The sequence below is a fragment of the Gopherus evgoodei genome, chromosome 9, assembly GCF_007399415.2.
Source record: "Gopherus evgoodei ecotype Sinaloan lineage chromosome 9, rGopEvg1_v1.p, whole genome shotgun sequence".
In the NCBI taxonomy this organism is placed as follows: domain Eukaryota; kingdom Metazoa; phylum Chordata; order Testudines; family Testudinidae; genus Gopherus; species Gopherus evgoodei.
Window position 1 is genome coordinate 11081058 of NC_044330.1, and position 21261 is coordinate 11102318.

At 43.1% G+C, this 21261-nt stretch overlaps 1 protein-coding gene across 4 annotated transcripts in view; it reads right to left on the bottom strand.

Moving 5' to 3' along the window:
- The window catches only part of FXR1 (FMR1 autosomal homolog 1), a 70301-nt gene extending 55956 nt beyond the window's left edge, over positions 1–14345 (bottom strand). The window contains exons 1-2 of one of the 4 annotated variants that reach the window (XM_030575176.1): positions 14152–14345; positions 292–344 (exon numbers count right to left, since the gene is read on the bottom strand). In XM_030575176.1, the coding sequence (XP_030431036.1) occupies positions 292–344; positions 14152–14202 (104 nt within the window). In that variant the 5' untranslated portion in view covers positions 14203–14345. The remainder of the gene's footprint in view (positions 1–291; positions 345–14151) is intronic. The other 3 variants (XM_030575174.1, XM_030575175.1, XM_030575177.1) reach the window with 3 other exon arrangements.
- Between the last annotated feature and the right edge of the window lie 6916 nt (positions 14346–21261).

Below are 21261 nucleotides of genomic sequence, written 5' to 3' on the forward strand. Positions count from 1 at the left end.
ATAGGGAAAGTGAAGACTTCCTAAAGATAACCCTGATAAGAGTCCCAAGAAAGTAAAAGTTAATGATCAGAATGAACTTGGTATACTAAATCTTCTAGTGTTGGAAAGGCAGTTAAACTAAGGGAAAAATCTGGGACTATGCTAGTAACTGTGGAAGGAGCCTTAAATATCACATGTTCTAGAAACTGATCTTTCCAGTATGAACCAATTACTCACAATCTGAATGGTGAAGAGAAGAATAAAATTAAAACAGTTTTAACCCCTGGGGTTGTTTTCCTATAGAATACTTACTTGTTTTCAAATACAACTGTGAGTGAATCCTCATGGACATCTTTGATAAATCCCTGCAAGAGAAGAAAGCAGTAGATGTGACATCTTCATTTTAGTACGGCTTTCGACACAGTTCTACACAACATTCTCATAAGCAAACTAGAGAAATGTGGTCTTGATGAAACTACTATAAGGTGGGTGCATAACTGGTTGAAATACTACACTCAAAGAGTAGTTAATGGTTCACTGTCAAACTGGGAGGGCCTATTTAGTGGGATCCCAAAGGAGTCTGTCCTGGGTCTGGTACTATTCAATATTTTCATTAATGACTTAAATAATGGAGTGGACAGCATGCTTATAAAATCTGCAGATGACACCAAGCACTTTGGAGGGGAGGATCAGAATTCAAAGAACGCCAACAAACTGGAGAATTGGTCTGAATTCAACAAGATGAAATTCAACAAAGACAAGTAAAAAGTACTTCACTTAGGAAGGAAAAATCAAATGCACAAAACAGGGGAAAACTATGTAGGTGGTAGTACAGTTGAAAAGGATCTGGGAGTTATAGTGGATCACAAACTGAATATAAGCCAACAACGTGATGCAGTGTAAAAAAGATGATCATTCCGCAGTCTATTAACAGGAGTATTGTATGTAAAACACAGGAAGCAGTTGTCCTGCTGTATTCAGCACTAGTGAGGCCTCAGCTGGAGGACTGTGTCCAATTCTGGGCACCACACTTTAGGAAAGATGTGGACAACCTGGAAAGTGTACAGAGGAGAGCAACAATTAGAAAATCTGACCTACAAGTATCAGAGGGGTAGCCGTGTTAGTCTGGATCTGTAAAAACAGCAAAGAATCCTGTGGCACCTTATAGACTAACAGAAGTTTTGGAGCATGAGCTTTCGTGGGTGAATACATGCATCTGAAGAAGTGGGTATTCACCCACGAAAGCCCATGCTCCAAAACGTCTGTTAGTCTATAAGGTGCCACAGGATTCTGACCTACAAGGACAGGTTTAAAAAAAATATATGTTGAATCTAGATAAAGGACGACTATGGGGAAAGCGGGGGGGAGAGGGGGGCCTGATAATCCTCAAATATATTAAGGACTGTTATAAAAAGGATGGTGATCAATTGTTTTCCATGTCCACTGAAGGTAGGACAAGTAGTAATGGGCTTAATCTGCAGTAACAGACTCAGGTTAGATACTAGGAAAAACTTTCTAACTACAGTTAAGTTCTGGAATTGGATTCCAAGAGAGTTTGTGGAATCCCCATAATGGGAGGTTTTTAAGAACAGGATGGACAAACTTCGTCCTGCCACAGTACAGGGGACTGGACTTGAAGACCTCTCAATGTCCCTTCCAGTCCTATATTTCTATGATTCTAGGTGTTTTAAAAGAGGTTGCTGGACCATTAATGTTGATTTTCAATAAGTCTTGGTACACGGGGACATTCCAAAAGACAGGAAGAAAGCTAAAGTAAATGCCAATATTTAAAATTGGTAAATGGTATGATCCAGGTAATTACAGGCCAGTCAGTCAGACATTGATCCTGGACACAACAGAAGGGCTGACACAACTCAACTAAAGGTGGATAATATAATTAAAGCCAATTAACATGGGTTTTTGGAAGTATTGATCCCATGAAACTAATTTAATATATTTTTTGATGAGACTACAGGCTTAGCTGATAAAGGTAATAAGTGCTGATGTAACTATAGTGGCACTTTAGGACCATCATACTGAAGGTTGCACCATGACTTATATTTAAATGTTGACCTTCCTAAGACTTCTAAAATCGACCTGCTTAGTCAGATTCCTTTGAAATTTGGTCTGCCTCAGAAGCGTTCAGAGTAAGGTTAGTAAACCAAATTTGGAATCATTTAAGCTTGGGATATGGAGATATTTCTTTTAAAAAAATTGCCATTTTTCAAAAAGTTTCAAGGGTTTGTGTGTGTGGTTTTTTTGCTCAGCACTATTAATCAAACTACTGATGTTGGTCAAAAAGGTCTCAATCGTCAAGTTTTACTCAAGTAGTGCATGGCACCCACTAAATCTTTGGAGGACCCAAACTGAGAACGGTATTTAAGAAAATATAGGTTTTTTATAGGTGCACATGCACCAATACAAAAGAACAGCTAGAGGGTTTCCATTCCAACCATTTAATATGCTTTAAAGCTCAATTCTTGTAAGCACACTTGCTTTTAAATTTGATGTGCATTATAAGTGCATGAGGTAGAGTCAGTAACCCAATATTCCCCAAATCACAGTCTCCTCAAAGAAACTGGTTTACTTCTACTGCCATGTTCTGTTAAACTGAAAGGTACCAATTTTTACCCCATTTCTATAGCAGAATAATCAGCAGCCAGCCTAACCAAAACGTTTGTTATGCTGGGTGGGGAGGTGATGTAGACAGGACTTTGTGTAGAGAGGGTGGGGGAGACAGAGAGAGGGGATGGGTTGCAGCTTTGGAGGCAGCAAAAAATGAGGACAGGTGGTAGGCAAGTCTTGGATTAGTTGAGAACATTTGTATTTTATTAGCTCCTGGGGGTGTTTGTGGGGGCAGGGGGAGTGGTACTTCCTGATCTCAGGGCAGATTAACATGGTGTTTCCAAACACATAAGACAGAGGTTTGGAACTGAAAGTGCAGGTACTTTGACCGCTGATGGGAAAGAAAACCTGAGTTGCCAATGTATGGATTCTGGATGATCTCCAGATCATGAGGTTGCAGAAGTTTGTGGGAGAGCAAGGAGTACATCATGACATGGGGATTGCTGACTACAGGCTGATCTGGGTGACTTGAAGTGGCCTGCAATTGCATCACATTTTGCATACTCTGAAACATCTAACCAGTGATTTAAGAGGTTGTGATCTAGTGTAAATACTAGTGGTGAGTCACTCAGTTAGAATGATCTATGCCTTGTTCCAGGTGTAGACCTCATCCAATCTATGAGACCAGATTTGGACAGCATCAGAGACTTGTGTTCAGGAACTGTTACAGTTTTCTCTGTTTTTGCAGAGCATCTGAATTTCTACAATGACAATATAAAAATGATTAATAACTATTGGAAAAACATCAATCAGGAAACTGGAGAGCTCACAACTGACCGAAAAAATGTGTACTCTAAGGCATAGAAACACCACAAGCTCTGACACCTCACTGTTTTTTGGAGATGAAGTTCCACCCTCCCATGCAGGTCAAAGAACTAGTATGCCATACTGGCAACAGGTGGTGAGGAGCAGACTCCAATGGCCGAGGAGCTGACACTTGCTCCCAAGGCCACCGCATCCTAGAACGCACCCAAGAAACGGTGGCATAGGATCCTAGTGATCAGGGCCATTCTGTAACCTCTTCAATCTTATACTGCCAAGGGCCAGCATGATATATGCATATTGGGGTACTGGTCAAAGAGGAGAGAGGAAAAGTGCTCTGAGCAACCTCGCCCCCCCCATGCCCTTTTTGTGCTTTAACATGTCCCAAAGCCTGTGGATGACAGTGAATGGGCTGTAAATGGAGGGAAACGGCTTGTACATTTCAGCAACTCTGGGGTTGGCAGAGTAAAGGTATGCATATTAATGGTGTGTATTGGGGGCACTGCTGCATTTCTTGATTTTCACAAGTCTGAGCTTGGCTCAATTCAACATTCTGTAAGGAAATAAACACATCACTAAGCAACCTTAGCTCTGTGTGAATGTAGTTTCCCCCCCCCCCCCCCATTGCATGTACTTTGATTTCTGTAAGGTGTTTGAATTGGTACTCATGACATTTAAAAAAAAAAAAAAGACAACAAACTTAACATGGCATACATTAATTGGATTAAAAGCTGGCTAACCAATAGGTCTCAAAATGTCAGTGTAAACAGGAAATGAACAGTGAGCAGGTCTGTTTCTTGTGGAATTCCACAAAGATCAATTCTTAGCCCTATGCTATTTAACATTTTTAGCAATACCTTAGATGAAAACATAAAATCATCACTGATAAAGGTTGCAAATGACAAAAAATAGGGGAGTGGTAGACAATGAACAGGACAGGCTGACAGAGCTATCTGGATCACCCAGTAAGCTAAGTGCAAGCACACAATATGTATTTTAATATAGCTAAAAGTAAACATCTAGGAACAAAGAATGTAGGCCGGGGTAGGCAACCTGCGGCATGCGAGCTGATTTTCAGTGGCACTCACACTGCCCAGGCCCTGGCCACCATTTTAATTCAATTTTAAATGAAGCTTCTTAAACATTTTAAAAACTTTATTTACTTTACAAACAACAATAGTTTAGTTACATATTATAGACTTATAGCAAGAGATCTTCTAAAAATGTTAAAATGTATTACTGGCATGCAAAACCTTAAATTAGAGTGAATAAATGAAGATTCGGCACATGATTTCAGAAAGGTTGCCAACCCCTGATGTAGGCCATACTTTTAGGATGGGGGACTCCTTTGTGAAGCAGTGACTCTGAAAAAGATTTGGAGGGCATGTGATCCCTAGCATAGGCACCAACTCTATGGGTGCTCAAGGGCTGGAGCACCCATAGGGAAAAATTAGTGGGTGCTCTGCACCCATCGGCAGCCAAGCTCCCGTCCCCACCCCACCTCATTTCCTCCCCTGAGCACGCCACACCCCCGCTCCTCCGCCTACCTCCCAGCACTTACCACCGCCAAACAGCTGTTTGGCAGCATAGCAAGCTCTGGGAAAGACAGGGAAGGAGCAGGAACAGGGTGTGCTCAGGGAAGGGGGTGGAGTTGGGACTTTGGATAAAGGGTTGGAATGGGGGCAGGGCAGGTGTGGAGGCAGGGCAGGGGACAGAGGGGAGTTGAGAACCCACCAGCACGAGCAGAAGTCAGTGCCTGTGATCACTAGACATAAATAGGGAAATCTTGACTAAGAGTAGACGGTATATTTTACCTCTGTATTTGGCACTGTTGTGACCACGGCTGGAATACTACATCCAGTGCTGGTGATACCAATTAAAACAGAATATTCATAAATTGGAATGGGTTCAGATAAGAACCATGAGAATGAATAAATGATTAGAAAACCTGTCATAGTGATAGACTCAAGGAGCTCAATCTACTTAGATTAACAAAGAGAAGGTTAAGGGATGATTTGATTGCAGTTTATGCGTATCTACATGGGGAACAAATATTTGATAATGGGCTCTTCAGTCTAGCAAAGAAAGGTATAACATGATCCAATGTCTGAAAGATGAAGATAAAGAAATTCAAACCACTTTGTTGGTGTTTGACCAGTTCTGAGAGTTTTCTAAGTGCTCTGATTCAAACTATCTTGAAAGCAACCAGTCTTTATATTACTGATAAAGACAGATGATTATAGGGGGCTGCAAGCAACCAGAAAAGACAGAAATCACACTGGGGACCCATTTGTCAGGTTAAATCTATTTGTTACACAGACTTGAAATCTGGATGTCTCACATGCTCACTTTGCAAAGATTGTATATCTTGTAAACTTGGCGAAAAGGCTGTGGCCTTTTCGTTAGAATATTAATACTGCCATAGTTATCCATGGATGTGTCACCTTAAATTGGAATACTGCATTGTAATCTAAAAATATCTATGCCTTAAGACCACATGGAAACTAGGGATAGTTCAGCTGCATAGTTAAACGGGATTTCTCATACACCTATGCTCCAAAATCTGATTCTAGATGAAATATAAAACTCATTTTGACCCATTAAGTCCTAATTTGTATCTTACTTATCTTTGACACCACCTATTTCCTTATGTGAATCTGGAGCAAATGCAATTGTCTGAGGCACCTAAAGTAAGGGTTCTTGAATTTAAATGAAGTTAGCAGCAAGACATTCTCACTGAGGAGGCCTCAGCTCCACGATACCCTTTTATCATTTATTATTGTGATAACATCTAGGAGCCTCAGTCATAGGCCAAGGTTCCATTGTGCTAGGCACTAGACACAAACGTAACAAAAAAGTCAGTCAATGCCCTAAAGAGCTCCTTGGTCTGCCAGAGCACAGATTAAATAACCTTCGTAGAATACTGCAAGACACATCTGTTCCTCAATAAGTAACATTTTCAGAACAGACGGGAAGTCTTTTGGCGGTATTGAGACAATATGTAATTTTTTAAATAAAATTTACACATTTGTCCAAGTGCTGAGGTATTATTATTATTATTAACACATTTCATAAATCTAACAAAGAGAACAGTAGTCTACACCATATTTGTTGTGAGATACTAATTCCTATAAAGTGTTATAACCTTCGTTTTCAAAATGCAAGGAAGTGGAGAATCAGGTCTTAAACCTTGAATTTCAGAGGAATTCTACACCAGGGTAGTAATATATGCTTTAATAAATGAGACTGATTAAAGGATTGGAAAACACACCTTAGGAGAATTTGTGAACTTGATCACAATCTATAAATACCTACATGGGAAACAAATATTTGACAATGTGCTCTTCAGTCAAGCAGATAAAGTTATAACAAGGTGCAAATATTGCACACTGAAGCCAGACTAATTCAAACTGGAGATCAGGTGTAAAATTTTAACCGTAAGTAAAAAACAACATTTGAACAACTTACTAAGGGTTGTGGTAGATTCTCCAGCATGGCAATTTTAAAATCAAAAAGGATGTTTTCTAGAAGCTATACTCTAGTTCAAAGAGAAATTATTTCAGGGAAGTTCTATGGTCTGTGCTATACAGGAGGTCAGACCACATGATCACAGTGATCCTTGTTGGCCTTGGAATATATGAATAGATTTGTTTTGTTACTATGAGCCGCCACTCTGTGTTTACACTAGCCACTTTGGATGTTTTGACAGAAAATGAGAGTTTTCCCTAAATTAATAGGTAATGGAAAAAAACGTTTTTTCTCAGCATAACTGGGAAAAGTATTCTGTTACAATTACTCTTATTTAACCATTGGTGACTGTGAAGATAATTATGCCAAAACACAACTTTGGAAATAAACAAAAGAAATCGTCAGAGAAAAAAGGGAGCAGTAGGATGGAGCAAATAAAACAATATGGTGAAAAAGACAAACAGGTAAGCTTTAAATAAGTGAATAATGATAATTCTGTAACTTCAGCAAGAGGACTATCCAATATACGGCAAACTAGGGTATCTTATGTACTCACAACATATTTTGGGAGGGGGGAGGAGATGCCTGTGCGCAAGCAAAGTTTCTTCTGTGACAGATTGGGAACCAGAGACTCAAAATAAAATGTCTCCACACACCATGGAGATCTCTGTATCAAAACTCACAAGAGAGCTACTGACATACTGGGGGAAATCAAGGGGTGCAGGCAAGGGCTCTACTATAGCTCAGGTGTGGCCACAAACTCACATGGTGAGGAGTGCAAGGAGGGTATATCTGTCGGTCTTCCCTACATCAAAGAGTAGGTTTGATGCAGGCTAGGTGTGTGGGCCCCACGGGTAATGCTTCCAAATTGAAGTTAAGTATTCCCAAAAAACAGAAGTTCCCTTACCTGAGGCTTTGCTTACAGATTTAGGATTAGGCCCAACTGAAGTGAACCATGAGTAATTTATCCCACCAGTATTCTGATACATTTTTAAATGCTGTAGAACTGCAGTTCTGTAAGTGAATTTAGTGGTGGGGACAGGTGCCAGCCTACTATGATTCCAGGGTAGGAAAGGGAGCCTTTATCCACAAGAGGCACAGCAGACAGTAGTGCAAGTTCCCTTCCCAGATGTATCTCACTCACAACTAGGAAGGACCAGCTCTAGAAAGGAGTTCAGCCTCATTCAATCAGACTTTTTGCTGATATTGCTAACAAGGGAGGGTGACAATTTCTGTGTCATGGAAACCTGGCACATTACAAACTAGATTAAGTGCACCTTATTCACTGAAAGAACCTCACATAATAAAGGCTTTGGTAACTAGTGTTTTGTCTGAAGCTCTGATGTTGAAGTCAAAAGATGTGAATACTATTACCAAACCCTTATGTCTTTTAATACCTAACCGCTGTATTTTTATAATTATCACTGATGTGAGAATTGTTTCACGTTATACCCAAATAAAAAGACCCTCCTCAGGGATAAAAATGGATGATTTTTTTTTAAAGTTTAAATATCAGATTTTTTTTAATTTAAATCAAATTTTTATTGTTATTTAAATTCTAAGTTTTTTCTCTTCAATAATAAACCTGTTTAAACTGAAATTTGAACTTAATACAAAATACGTTAAAGCCTAACCTTATAATATCTTAAAACATTTAAATAAATTATAATGCTGAATCTATGAGCCTCTGTCACAAACTCTGAATTAAAGGCTGCTTTTCTACATAAACAAAGTAACAAGAAAAATCTAACTTTTGAGGTCGAGCTTTATAAATATGGCACAATAGATCATGTACTGTTTTAAGGCCTTGTTTTGTTTAATAAAAATAAATTTTATATGCTGTAATGTGTCAAAATTAAATTCCAGCTACCATCCTAACGCAGCTTGGCACAAATCATGAGCAAAAAGCTAACCATTCACCATTTTTTTAACATACAGCTCTACCCCAATATGGGACCCGATATAATGCAGGTTCGCATATAAAACGGTAAACCTTCGACACACTACTCTGAGCAGCGTGTTAAGGGTGCCGGACCAGGCCAGGGATTTGATAAGGGGCAGAGGGTCTCGGAGGCGGTCGGGGCTTCCTCCAATCCCCAGGTCTGGGGGGCAGGAGATGTGGGAGGGCACTTTTGGGGACCCTGCAGTCCCAGAGTGGCCTGGGAGATTAGCGGGGGGCCAGAAGCAGTCCGCTCTGCTTCTCTCCCCCCGGCCCCAGCCGTGTCACTCGTGGGAGGGAGCTTGGGGGAAGGGATCCAGCCCGCACTCACCAGCAGCAGCGGAAGCGGAGCAGCCTGGCCCCAGCCCACTCCACTCCGCCAGCTCCCAGCCGCTGCACTCCGCTTTCCGCCATAGGTGAGTACGGGGGGTGTCCTTTCCCCAACCTATCAGCACTCACCGGCAGCAGGAAGTGGAGCACCATGGCTGGGAGCTGGCAAAGTGGAACGGGCTGGGGTCGCCTCGCTCCGCTTCCCGCCACTGGTGAGTGCGGGGGGCATCCTTTCCCCAACCTCCTCGCACTCACTGACAGCGGGAAGCAGAGCAGCCCAGCCCTGGCCAGCTCCACTCCGCCAGCTCCCAGCCGTGGCGCTCCACTTCCTGCCGGGCAGGTGAGTGCAGGACCTTCCACCAGCTGCCCCCCAGCAACACGGCTGGGGCCGGGGCAAGGAAAGTGGAGCAGGCTGGGGCCACGCCACTCTGCTTCCCACCGCAGGCGAGTGCAGGGGGGCATCCTTTCCCCAACCTCCCTGCACTCACCAACGGCAGGAAGCGGAGTGCTATGGCTGGGAGCTGGCAGAGTGCAGCAGACTGGGGCTGCGCTGCTCTGCTTTCCACCGCTGCCGGTGAGTTCCTGTCGGGGAGGGGGAGGTGTGGATTGGTGGTGGAGCAGTTAGGGGACGGGGGGTTGGTAGGGGGTGGGATCCTGGGGGTGATTAGGGATGGGGGTCTCTGGGGGGAGTGGTCAGGGAACAGGGAACGGAGGGGGGGAAGCCAGTTTAATATAACGCAGTCTCACCTATAACATGGTGAGATTTTTTGTTTCCCGACGACCGCGTTATATCGGGTTAGAGGTGTATTAAAAATGTACAATTAATAAGAACCTAAAAATATTAAGCTATGTAACTGCTTAAACAAATGTATATAGTTATAGCGTACCTTCCTATGTAGCAAAAACATGTACCAAGCCTAGTGTAAAGGTTCTAATTAATTGTAAATCAACATGTTTTAAGGTTATATCAATCAATAAGGATACATCTCGCTGTAGAAAATAATTGAAGCACAAATGGAAAAGCTGATTAAAACTGATTGATTTAAATATGAAGAAAAAGCCTTGATTTAAATAATCTACCCTAGCCCCACTTAGTAGTTTACTGCTACTGGTCATTTCTTAAGACAAAATTCCTGGAGAATCAGACTGACATCTGGTACATACACAACTTTCCTATGACTACCTGAAGGATTAGTCAATACTGGCTCAAATTTAGCCTGGGTATAAGTGCATATTATTTCCACTGGCAACAAACAGGGAGTTGCACCTGCTTATGCTACGGCAGGGGTAGGCAACCTATGGCACGCATGCCAACGGTGGCACACACACTGATTTTCAGTAGCACTCACATTGCCCAGGCCCTGGCCACCAGTCCGAGGGGCTCTGCATTTTAATTTAATTTTAAATGAAGCTTCTTAAACATTTTAAAAACCTTATTTACTTTACATACAACAATAGTTTAGTTATATATTATAGACTTATAGAAAGAGACCTTCTAAAAACGTTAATGTATTACTAGCACGCAAAACTTTAAATTAGAGTGATTAAATGAAGACTTGGCACACCATTTCTGAAAGGTTGCCAACCCCTGTGCTAGGGATATTTTTGGTCCATTTTGTGTTATTTTTCAGCATGCAAGTCTTTTATTACAAATGTGCGTTGGATAAAAAATTATCCTTCAAAAAATATGTCAACTTTATTTATCAACAAAATTTATTTTGATCTTACAGTTAACAAATACCTGAGAATACAAATGCACTTAAACCAGGAAATGCAAAGGTATAGTTTCTACAGTAACTACAACATGGCCCCCTCGTACATAAGTAGTATTTTGCATTGCTGTATATTCCATTAAATGCACACAAGCAATATGGCAAAATATTATTGCAACAGGTATTGTAGCATTAAGTTTCTTCATTTTTGACCACGCTATTAAAACCAGTTTTTTAAATAAATGCTCATCTGAAGGATCCTGAAAAGATTAATTTTCCTGGTGTTCAAATTATCTGTCTTGGCCTCACCATACTTTAGGCCCCAATCCTACAAGTTGTTCCATGCCCGCAGCCCACATGAAACAACTTGAGGGACCAGGGCTTTAACTTGTGAACCTTCTAAGGGGAGTAAGATGAGAAGAGTACTCTCTGTCCATTGGATAAAGTAAAAATGATTAATAGAACCTTGTCAGATAATGTTTATTTCAAAAGATATTTAAAATTGGTTTGGAGGTTAACGGTTTAAAGTTAAATCAGATTATATTACAAGAGCTAATCATCAAGAAACCCCTCTTGTAGCATACACCATAACTAGTTATCCCTTTTAATTAAATTGATTTATATTGTGGAAAATAGATTTTGATCTTTTCTATTTTTAGAAAAGTACAATAACCATTTTCCTTACTAAATTACATCATTTATAATGCACACATAATCTCTAAAATTCTAGCAAATGAAGACCAGTTAGTGAGAGACAAGAGAAGCTATTGTTGATGCCATGTTCACAGCTCTAAAGAGTACAGAACTAACCATAGTAAAACATATGGCAAATTTGATTTAATATTAAAGATTTTTGTAAGCACATGATTATAGCTCAGCTGCAGTTAAGTCATTTATATAAGAATTATTTGTTTTACACAATTATTAGCTTGGCTTTGTATCTACTGGCATGGTGGGTAACTTTCACATCTCATGACATGATTGAGATACACTGTAATAGTAAGTCTGAATCTAGGACACTGAATGCAACCCTCGGGTTTCATCCTGTCATCCTAATATGTTTTTTTTCCTTCAGAAGAAAAATGTAATGCTTTCCATACACTGACCTGGGAATACACTGATTTTACCTGAGATAGTGATCCCCTTGTAAGTCTTGCTATTCTATCGCTACCTAGGGATGCTGAAAGCATTAGACTGATTCCTCCCTCCCTTCTAAACCCTAGACAGAAAAATCAAGCAATTTAGATCCCCAGACATGCATGCAACTTTTGCTTGCTTAATATGCAACAGCCCCTTAGGCCAACCAGATCTAGCCATCAGCAGATGTTATTTCACCATATTTATCTACCGAAACAAAACAGAATCTTCTGAAAGGGTGTGTTGATATAGATCACAAGGTGACCAAAAGCCTTAATTCAATACATCTCAACCCCAGCTTTCAGAAAGAAAATGGAAGATAAACCTAGCTCTTAATAACTGGACTACATTCAGTATTAGATGTCATGCTTTCCCCAGATCTCAGTTCATAGAGCTGACCACCAAACTGGTCATTTCTAAGTAAAACCCACTTATAGGTCACCTCCCTATGGCCCATTACTTCCATTAATCACCCAACCACACTTCTTCATAGTACTAAATACACAATGGTACAGATCCAGGTCTGCCAATTCTCGATTACTTGGAGGGACATTTCATCACTCCAGATTATAAAGCAGGCTTTGTATGATGATAATTTTGAATTTACACAGATCCTTTCATCCAAAGATTCTAAAGTACCTCATAACACTTTTTTAAACCCCCGTATTCTTCCACAGATGAGAAAACTGTAGCATAGTTAAGTAAATTGTCCAAGGTCACAAAACAAGGCAATGGCAGAGCCAGGAATACTATCTAGACAAATTTCCTGACTACTCTAACCAGCAGAAAAGGCTCCCTTTTCTTTTTTAAAAGCATCTCTCTCTTATGATTAAGGATTTTAATGTGCGTTCTGATGATACTTTCAAAATCTCAATAAGACTTTTAAAATTCCTATAACTGTCAAAGGCTAACAACTTTGTTGATCTGAATAAAAAATTCAACACTACATATTAAGAGTGGAACCTTAATATTAAGAGTGGAACAATTTTCCCTAGTAAGTTCTTTCTAACAGAGTCCCTCTTACTAGTTTATCAACCATCTATTAAAAGACTGAAACTTGTAAAATCAGCTGGTTATGATCCTTAAAACACCAACTGTGTTTACATACTATATAATTACCATATAGAGTGACCTGATTTCCCAATTTAACAGGGACAGTCCCAATATTTGGGACTTTTTCTTATATAGGTGCCTATTACCCCCACCCTGTCCCAATTTTTCACCTATCTAGTCACCCTATTACCATATGATATCCAATGTAAATCCATAGACCTACCAACATAAAACTCATGAAAAGGGCAAATAAGTCACTGTCTTACATAGTGGGCTATTATGATTAGATGTAAGCGATTAAGGGAGTCCCGAAATTAAGTGCACAGGGAGCAGAGCATAAAGCGAGTGTTCACAAGGATGGCTGCAATCAGCCCTCCTGCAAAGAAGCACAGAGGGCTCGCTCTCTATAAAAAGAGCTGGGATTCTCAAACATCTCAGGCCTGGCTTAGGGAAAAAGACTGACAGGCAACAGCTGAGAGTATTTTGTATTGACCTGTAACATCCTGGCATACCAGGGGGGGTGGTGGTGGTGGTGAAGGAAGCTTTCTGATGACATAAATAAATTCCAAGTCCCTAAGCATTATATTATATGGGTTTTTATTTTCAGCAGTTTAATCCACACTCCTACAAAAAGCTTCTATCCTTCAAATAATCCAAGCCCTCACCCCCAAACAGGAAGAAATTTTTCTGCGTTTGTCATCTGATAACCTGACCCAGTGCCAATGAAGCCAGGCTTCCACCTTACGGGGTACTAACCCCATCATTTGGGAATAAACCTCATCCACACGCCCCCAAACTCCTTCTCAAACCCTACCCCACACAGATGTCTCCTCCTACCCCAACCACCTTCCCCAGGCAGCCCCCCGCCAGCACCCAACCCAACCCCACCTTCTCCCAGCGCCCCCAAGCACTCGCACTCCCTCCAGCCACCCTTCCCCCCTGCACCCAAGCAAACCTCCCCCCCTTGCCCCAAAGGCCCCGCCTCGCTCTCACCTGCCTGCCCCCCCCTCCGCGCCTCGGGCCCGAAACCCCCCTAACGGTTTCTTTGGATGAGAGGGACAGGCCGAGCCCGGGACACGGAAACCGTTACCCGCCCGCTCCCTCTGCCTGCCGCTCCCGCTCCCGCCCCCAGCCCCAGAGCGATACCTTGTAGAAGGCCCCGTTGGAGCCGCGCACTTCCACGGTCAGCTCCTCCATGTTGAGACCGCAAAGGACGCCGGGACGGGCTTCTAGAAACTGTCACCACGGGGGGGCTCGCTGGGCTCGCTTTCCGAGTCCTCACACAGCGCGGGGCGGCTCCCTCTCCCCGCGCACTGGGGGCGGGGTGTTCCGGCTCGGCTCCCCGGCCCCTCCCCACACACTGGAGCGGCCAATTCCCACTCGCGCCAGGCGGGGCGTCTGTCCCCTGCGAGCCTCCTCTTCCTGCTCGGGGCCCTTCTCGCCCGCCCCGGGGAGGAGCAGGACTGGCTGCCCCGCGGCGCGGGCTGACTGCTGACGCACCCAGGGGCTGGCTGCCGCTTGTCCCCAGCGTCCCCTCAGTGCCGCCGCCTAGAGAGCGGGGGCGCATTACCCTGCGACCGAGGCCTAACACTACCCAGCCCTGCCTAGCCCGTTTCCCTCAGGACTCCTGACCCGGGGCAGGGTTGGCTGGTCCCCAGAAGGGTCTCGCTTCCTTCCCACAGGCGGGATCTCAAGGGAACACCCTCCACGCTCCACAGCCAGGGCGGAAGCTGGCTGAGTCCCAGGGGATAAGGGCTCACCCCCCACCCCGCCTGTTTACAGCCGCCAAAAGTGGGTCTAAGTCTCGCAGGATAGAGTGCCTAGTCACTACCCCTTCCCCCGGGCAGGGGCCCTTTCTGGTTAGACCCAGGAAACCTGTTTACCTTCCCCACCCAGGAGAGGGGACCTTTCACAGGCACGGGACAGCAGGCTACGTTGTTCATCCCTTACTCACCTCCTCCCACACTAGGGTGACCAGACAGCAAGTGTGAACAATCGGGGAGGGGGGAATAATCGGACTCTATGTAAGACAAAGCACCAAATATCGGGCCTGTCACTGTAAAATCGAGACTGGTCAACTCTATCCCACACAGACTTCTTCCACCACTCCCACAATGCTATTGTTTACTCATTGTTCATGCCCTGCCAAAGAGCTGGATCAAATGTTGTGAAGGGGGAGGCATAACACTGGAAGCAGAGTTGCCTGCTGCTGAGTGGGAAAGAGCAGGGTGTTCAATGATGGAGGAAAGATGTAGGAAGCAGAATCCAGTATGTTTAAATCAAAGTTTGAGAAGCCTTATGCTGTCATCATCCTATTCATTTGGTATGTTATGTTCCCTTCTTCCTCAACGATTTGTCTGTCTTCATACTTTTGGATCACACCGTCTTTGGGGTAAGGGCTGTCTTCTGTATTTGGAAAGCACCAGCACGGTTGTGGACACTAATATAAACAAGAATCCCCTGGAGAGGGAGGATCTCTAAATACACAGGAGGGCCTGACTCCAAGAAAAAAGGCTTATGTGTATATAAACAGATGCAGGAGGGCAGGACTTTCCCAGCACATACAAATAGGGCCCTGGCCTCCCCAAATTGCAGCAGGCTTTTCCCAAATAGGCACATAAGGGGCTGAAGAGGTGGCTCTCCAAATTCACACAGAAAACCCTTAATCTGGGAAATGATGCATACAACTCTGTGCACTACAGAGGCTCAAAAGGAATATTATGTAACAAACAGTTATGCAACCATAGACCCAATGGCAAAACATTTAATTGTTTAAAGGCCTTCTCTGGGACATCTAATATTATTTCTGAAGCTATTCATTGTTTCAGTGTTAAATATTTGGAAAAAATTGTATCATGGGGTAAAAATGAAACCCTAAATATTAGGTATCATCCTCAGCAATAAAAATGACAAACAAAATTCCATTGTGTATGAATTAAGGTATGTAATAGGTATCAAATGAAGTTACTGTATTTTAGAACTGTAAGAAGCATCAGTATGACCATATTTGGAATATTATGCACAGTTCTGGTCAATAATGATAACAAGAATTGGCTTGAGCCAATGTAATCTGCATGTGAATTTGACTGATTAAAATTGTTTTGCTGAAGATATGCACTTGATGGTGTTTAAAAGGACAAGCTTGTTTACAGACTATTAGTGCAGCAGGTTGCTGCAGCTGGGGAAAAATGGGACTCAGGGCAGCTGTTTTCAGGAGGCTGGACAGCCACTTGGAAGCAATCAGACTGAGGAAGATGACTGCACCAAATTCCACTTTTATTTACATGACTGTAAATCAAGAGTGACTACTGAAGTCAATTTAGCTACTCCAGATTTGCACTGGTATAAATATGAACAGAAACTTAAGACAATTCATGAATCTTCTTTTCTATTCTCTAAGAACAAGCCAGCAGCTTGCAATAATTAGCATGAATAATACCCATCACAGACTAAATTTTTAATGTACTGTAGCATAATTTAATCCAACAATAGTACTTAAAGGCCAGATTTGTAAAGGTATTTAGGTGCCTAATGATACAATTAGGTGCATAGTGGGATTTTCAAAATTGCCTCAGTGCCTAACTCCCATTAATTTCAACAGCACTTATATGTGCCTAAATACCTTTAATAATCTGTCTCTAAGTGCTTTGCCTAATCAGGGCCAAAGTAACTTCAATCTGTGTTTTATGACAAGTTTTTACTAATAACTGGTTGAGTCTAGGTAAACATCTAAAGTTTGAATGCTTATCAGAAGCCATCTTAGTCTAGAAAACTGGGGGGAAATCTTGAGAAAAAAATTCCCATGAGCTTTTTGGAAATTGCTTTTCTGCCTAGGTTGCAAGTACCATGAAAGTATTTTAATGCATCTGGTTCCAGCTAAAACATAGAAAGTGAAGAGGCATCTGAAAATAGTAAGAGGGTTATAGGAGGGGTGTGATAGGGTACTGGGCATGAACTGATGAGTCAGCTCTCTGTCACACCAGCTCCATTTAAGGGAAGTAAACTGGAGCTGGCTAGAGAAAACCTGTGCCTGATTGGGCAGGCAGCTGTCTCCCATTCACCAATTAGCCTGGAGCTATATATAAGGCTGGAGGAGAGTGGAAGCAGAGCAGCAATAGCTCTTCCTTCCTGGGTGTAGACACTAGAACCCCAGCTGGGTATGGTGAAAAGGTGTCAGGAACACAATAATAAATGACTGCAGTCATTACTTAACCCCAGGATCTCTGAGTGACTTTGTTAGCACAGCAGGAGCTAAGAGGGCCCTGCAGTGACCCTGCTACAGGGGGGAAAAAAGTAATTTTAAAATAGTGGTCCAACTTCAGAATGTTTAAAGGTTTGGTTTAGATACATATCCAAAAGTTCAGCAGGAAAACTTAATAAGACAACTTTTATTTCTTGATATATGCACACTCAAGAGTATCAATTCCTGTTCTGTTGTTCACTGTGGGCCAAATCTTGCAACCCTATGCAAAGCCCAATAAGTTGCACACATACGAAAAGGGAAATGACTGCCTAGGAAGGAGAACTGTGGAAAGGGACCTGGGGGTCATAGTGGATTAAAAGATAAATATTAATCAACAGTTTAAAGCTGTTGCAAAAAAAACCAAACGTTTTTCTAGGATGTATTAGCAGGAGTATTGTAAGCAAGACATGAGAAGTAATTCTTCCGCTCTACTTCACGCTAATTAGGCCTCAACTGGACTATTGTGTCCAGTTTTGGGCACCACATTTCAGGAAAGATGTGGCCAAATTGGAGAAAGTCCAGAGAAGAGCAACAAAAATGATTAAAGATCTAGAAAACATGTCCTACGAGGGAAGATTAAACAAACCCAATTTTTTTCAGTCTGGAGAAGAGAAAACAGAGCGGACATGATAACAGTTTTCAAGTTCATAATAGGTTGTTACAAGGAGGAGGGAGAAAAATTATTCTTCACCTCTGAGAATAGGACAAGAAGTAATGGGCTTAAATTGCAGCAAGGGCAGTTTAGGTTGGAAATTAGGAAAAACTTCCTAATTGTCAGAGTGGTTAAGCACTGGAATAAATTGTCTGGGGAGGCTGTGGAATCTCCATCATTGGGGATTTTTAAGAGCAGGTTGGACAAACACCTGTCAGGGATGGTATAGATCAGGGATGGGCAAACTTTTTGGCCCGAAGGCCACACCTGGGTTGTGCAACTATATGGAGGGCCGGGTAGGGAAGTCTGTGCCTCCCCAAACAGCCTGGCCCCTACCCCCTATCCACCTCTGCCCACTTCCCACCCCGACTACTTCCCTCAGAACCCCCAACCCAACCAACCCCCGCTCACTCCTTGTCCTCTGACCGCCCCCTCCCAGGACCCCCGCCGCCATTCAACTCCCCTGCTCCCTGACCTCCTCAACCCCATCCACATCCCCTCCCCCTGACAGCCCCTCTGGGACTCCCGCCCCCATCCAACTGCCCTCTTCTCCTCATCCCCTGACCACCCCATCCCAGGACCCCCCTCCCCTAACTGCCTCCTGGGATCCCACCCTCTTATCCAACCCACCCTGCTCCCTGTCCCCTGACTGCCCTCCTGACCCATATCCACATCCCCACCCCCTGACAAGCCCCCTGGGACTCCTACTCCCAACTCTCCCTGTTCCCCATCCCCTGACCATCCCCCCAGAACCTCCGCCCTATCCAACCACTGCCTCCTCCCTGACTTCCCTCCAGGACTCCCCGCTCCCTTACCCAACCCCCTGCTCCCCACCCCGTTACCAGCAGCAGGAGCTTGCAGCCGTGACATCTGGCCAGAGCCAGCGGTCTCCCCACACTGCCCAGCAGGAGCGGCGAGCCAGAGCGCAGCCCACGCGGTGGCATGGCTGCGGGAGAGAGGGGACAGCAGAGGAGAGGCCAGGGACTAGGCTCTTCATTCCACAAACCTTCCGCACTGTATTAAGACATAGGAGCATTCATGGAGCACAGCTTTGGATCTCCAATTTATAACTTCTTTTTCACATTTGGGCAAGTGCTTACAGAAAAGGGGTCAGGATTCTGATTTGTGGAATTAGAAATGGCATAAAACAGATTACATGTAAGATATTAATTATTGTAGATTATTTTTCATTATGTGAGATCCCAAAGAACTTAACATGCTACATGTAATCCTGTAAATCTCACTCCTCAAAAGTAGTTCAATATAAATCAATAAGACTACTCCTGGGAATACTAGTTATTTACATAATGGTTTTTTTTAAAATATACCTCGACAAAAACTATGTTAAAATTGAGTTAAGATACAAGTTATATGGCTGAAATAATTACAGGGATATTGTAATTACCTCAAAAATCACCCTTATAAACCCAGGAAATTCAGACTTTAAGTTAACTTAAATGAAATCCAAACATTACAAGTACAGAAATACTCAGACAGGGCACCCAAATAACTTTAACTCTGGTCTAGTGACTTTATGCAATAACCATATGTGTATGATTAAGGAATTTAGTGTCTGTGGTCCCAAACAGGATTGAACTGATTTTTTAAAGACACACTAGATGTCTCCCCTCCCCCACACCACCCCATGGCTGTAGAAAAAACTTTTATATACCCTAATGGCTCAGAAATAAGAAGGTAAATTAATAGAACCTTTTATTATTGTTATATATTACAGGGTAGGGTGACCAGACAGCAAGTGTGAAAAATCAGGACAGGGGATGGAGAGTAATAGGAACCTATATAAGAAAAAGACCCAAAAATCGGGACTGCCCTATAAAATCAAGACATCTGGTCATCCTATTACAAGGTGATCAACTCTTTCTGTTACAAGAGATGTTAGTGTCTTCACTGACTTACAAGCCTTTCCAGGAAAGTGAAAGGGAGCTGTTGCATTTTACTGGGCATAGACCCAGAGCTTTGTTATTAAAAACAAGAGCAAACTGTCTAAACATATTTTTCTTTGCAGAAATATTTAGGCAAAATTGAGAGTGCAGACAAATTCAGACTTGTCTCTTCATTTACTAAACAGAAGTGTTATGATCTTGTTTTTACATTCCATTTTACACATGAAAAGGCTACTGTTACATTTATGGTACACACAAAGATACTAGATTTTAAAAATTACTTTTTGAAAGGTTGCAATTTAATACTACTTTTTTTCTTAGCATCTAGAACCCCAGCACCCAAGAACCCAAAACCAGAGAGAGACAAAGCAAGCTGCTTGATAAGGCAGAGAGGCACAACAACTCAACTAACCCTACTCTGGGTTGGCTCTTCACCAACTGATTGCTGAAAAAACAGATCTCACGCACTTCTGTGCAAAGCCCCCTAGCATGCAAGTAGGACCAGGAAACCCCTTGCAATTCAACCAGAGGTTATCGGCCCATTACAGGAGTGAGTGTGTGAAGTTCTGTGGCCTGGGATGTGCAGGAGGTCAGATTAGATGATCACAATGGTCCCTTCTGCCGTTATAGTCTATGCAACTTAAAGCAATAGCTTGTAATTTTAACACAGTTTTCAGTACATCACAGCTACCACTTAGCAACCTCTGTGATGCAATGAAAAACAATCCCCGCTAACTTCTCTTTGAAGTGGTTTAAATGTCTATGGCTTGTTTGCTTGTTCCTAGGGTTGCCAACTTTCTACTCGCACAAAACTGAACACCTTTTCCCTGCAGCACCCTCCTCAAAGGCCCTACCAATGCCCTGCCCCTGCTCTGATTCCCCCTCGTTCACTCCATCCCCCACCCCCCTGTCGCTCGCTCTCCCTGCCCTGGGCTGGCTCAGGGGACTAGGGTGTGGGAGGGGGTAAGGACTCTGGCTGGGGCTGCGGGCTCTGGGGTGGAGCCAGAGATGAGGGGTTTGGGTGCAGAAGGGGGCTCCGGGCTGGAGCTGAGGGGTCTGGCGTATGGGAGCGGGCTCCAGGCTGAGGCAGGGGGTTGCAGTGTGAGAGGAGGTATGGGGTCTGGGGTGGGGCCAGAAATGAGGGGTTCAGGGTGCAGGAGGGGGCTCTGGACTGGGGCAGGGGGTTGGTGTCCCAGGGGGTTTGAGGGATCTGGCTGGGGGGTGCATACTCTGGGGTGGGGCTGGAGTGTAGGAGGGTGCTCCAGGCTGGGACCGAGGGGTTCAGAGTGTGCGGGAGGGGACACACTTACATAAATTCACCCACTTTAAATATTTCACAGATATAGGGTTCAAATTCACTCTATTAATAAGTGGCATATTATTATATGCTGGCCACTGTTGCTGGAATCTAAAAAGAGAAAGTGATTGAGTCAATTCATCATCAACCATATAATGAA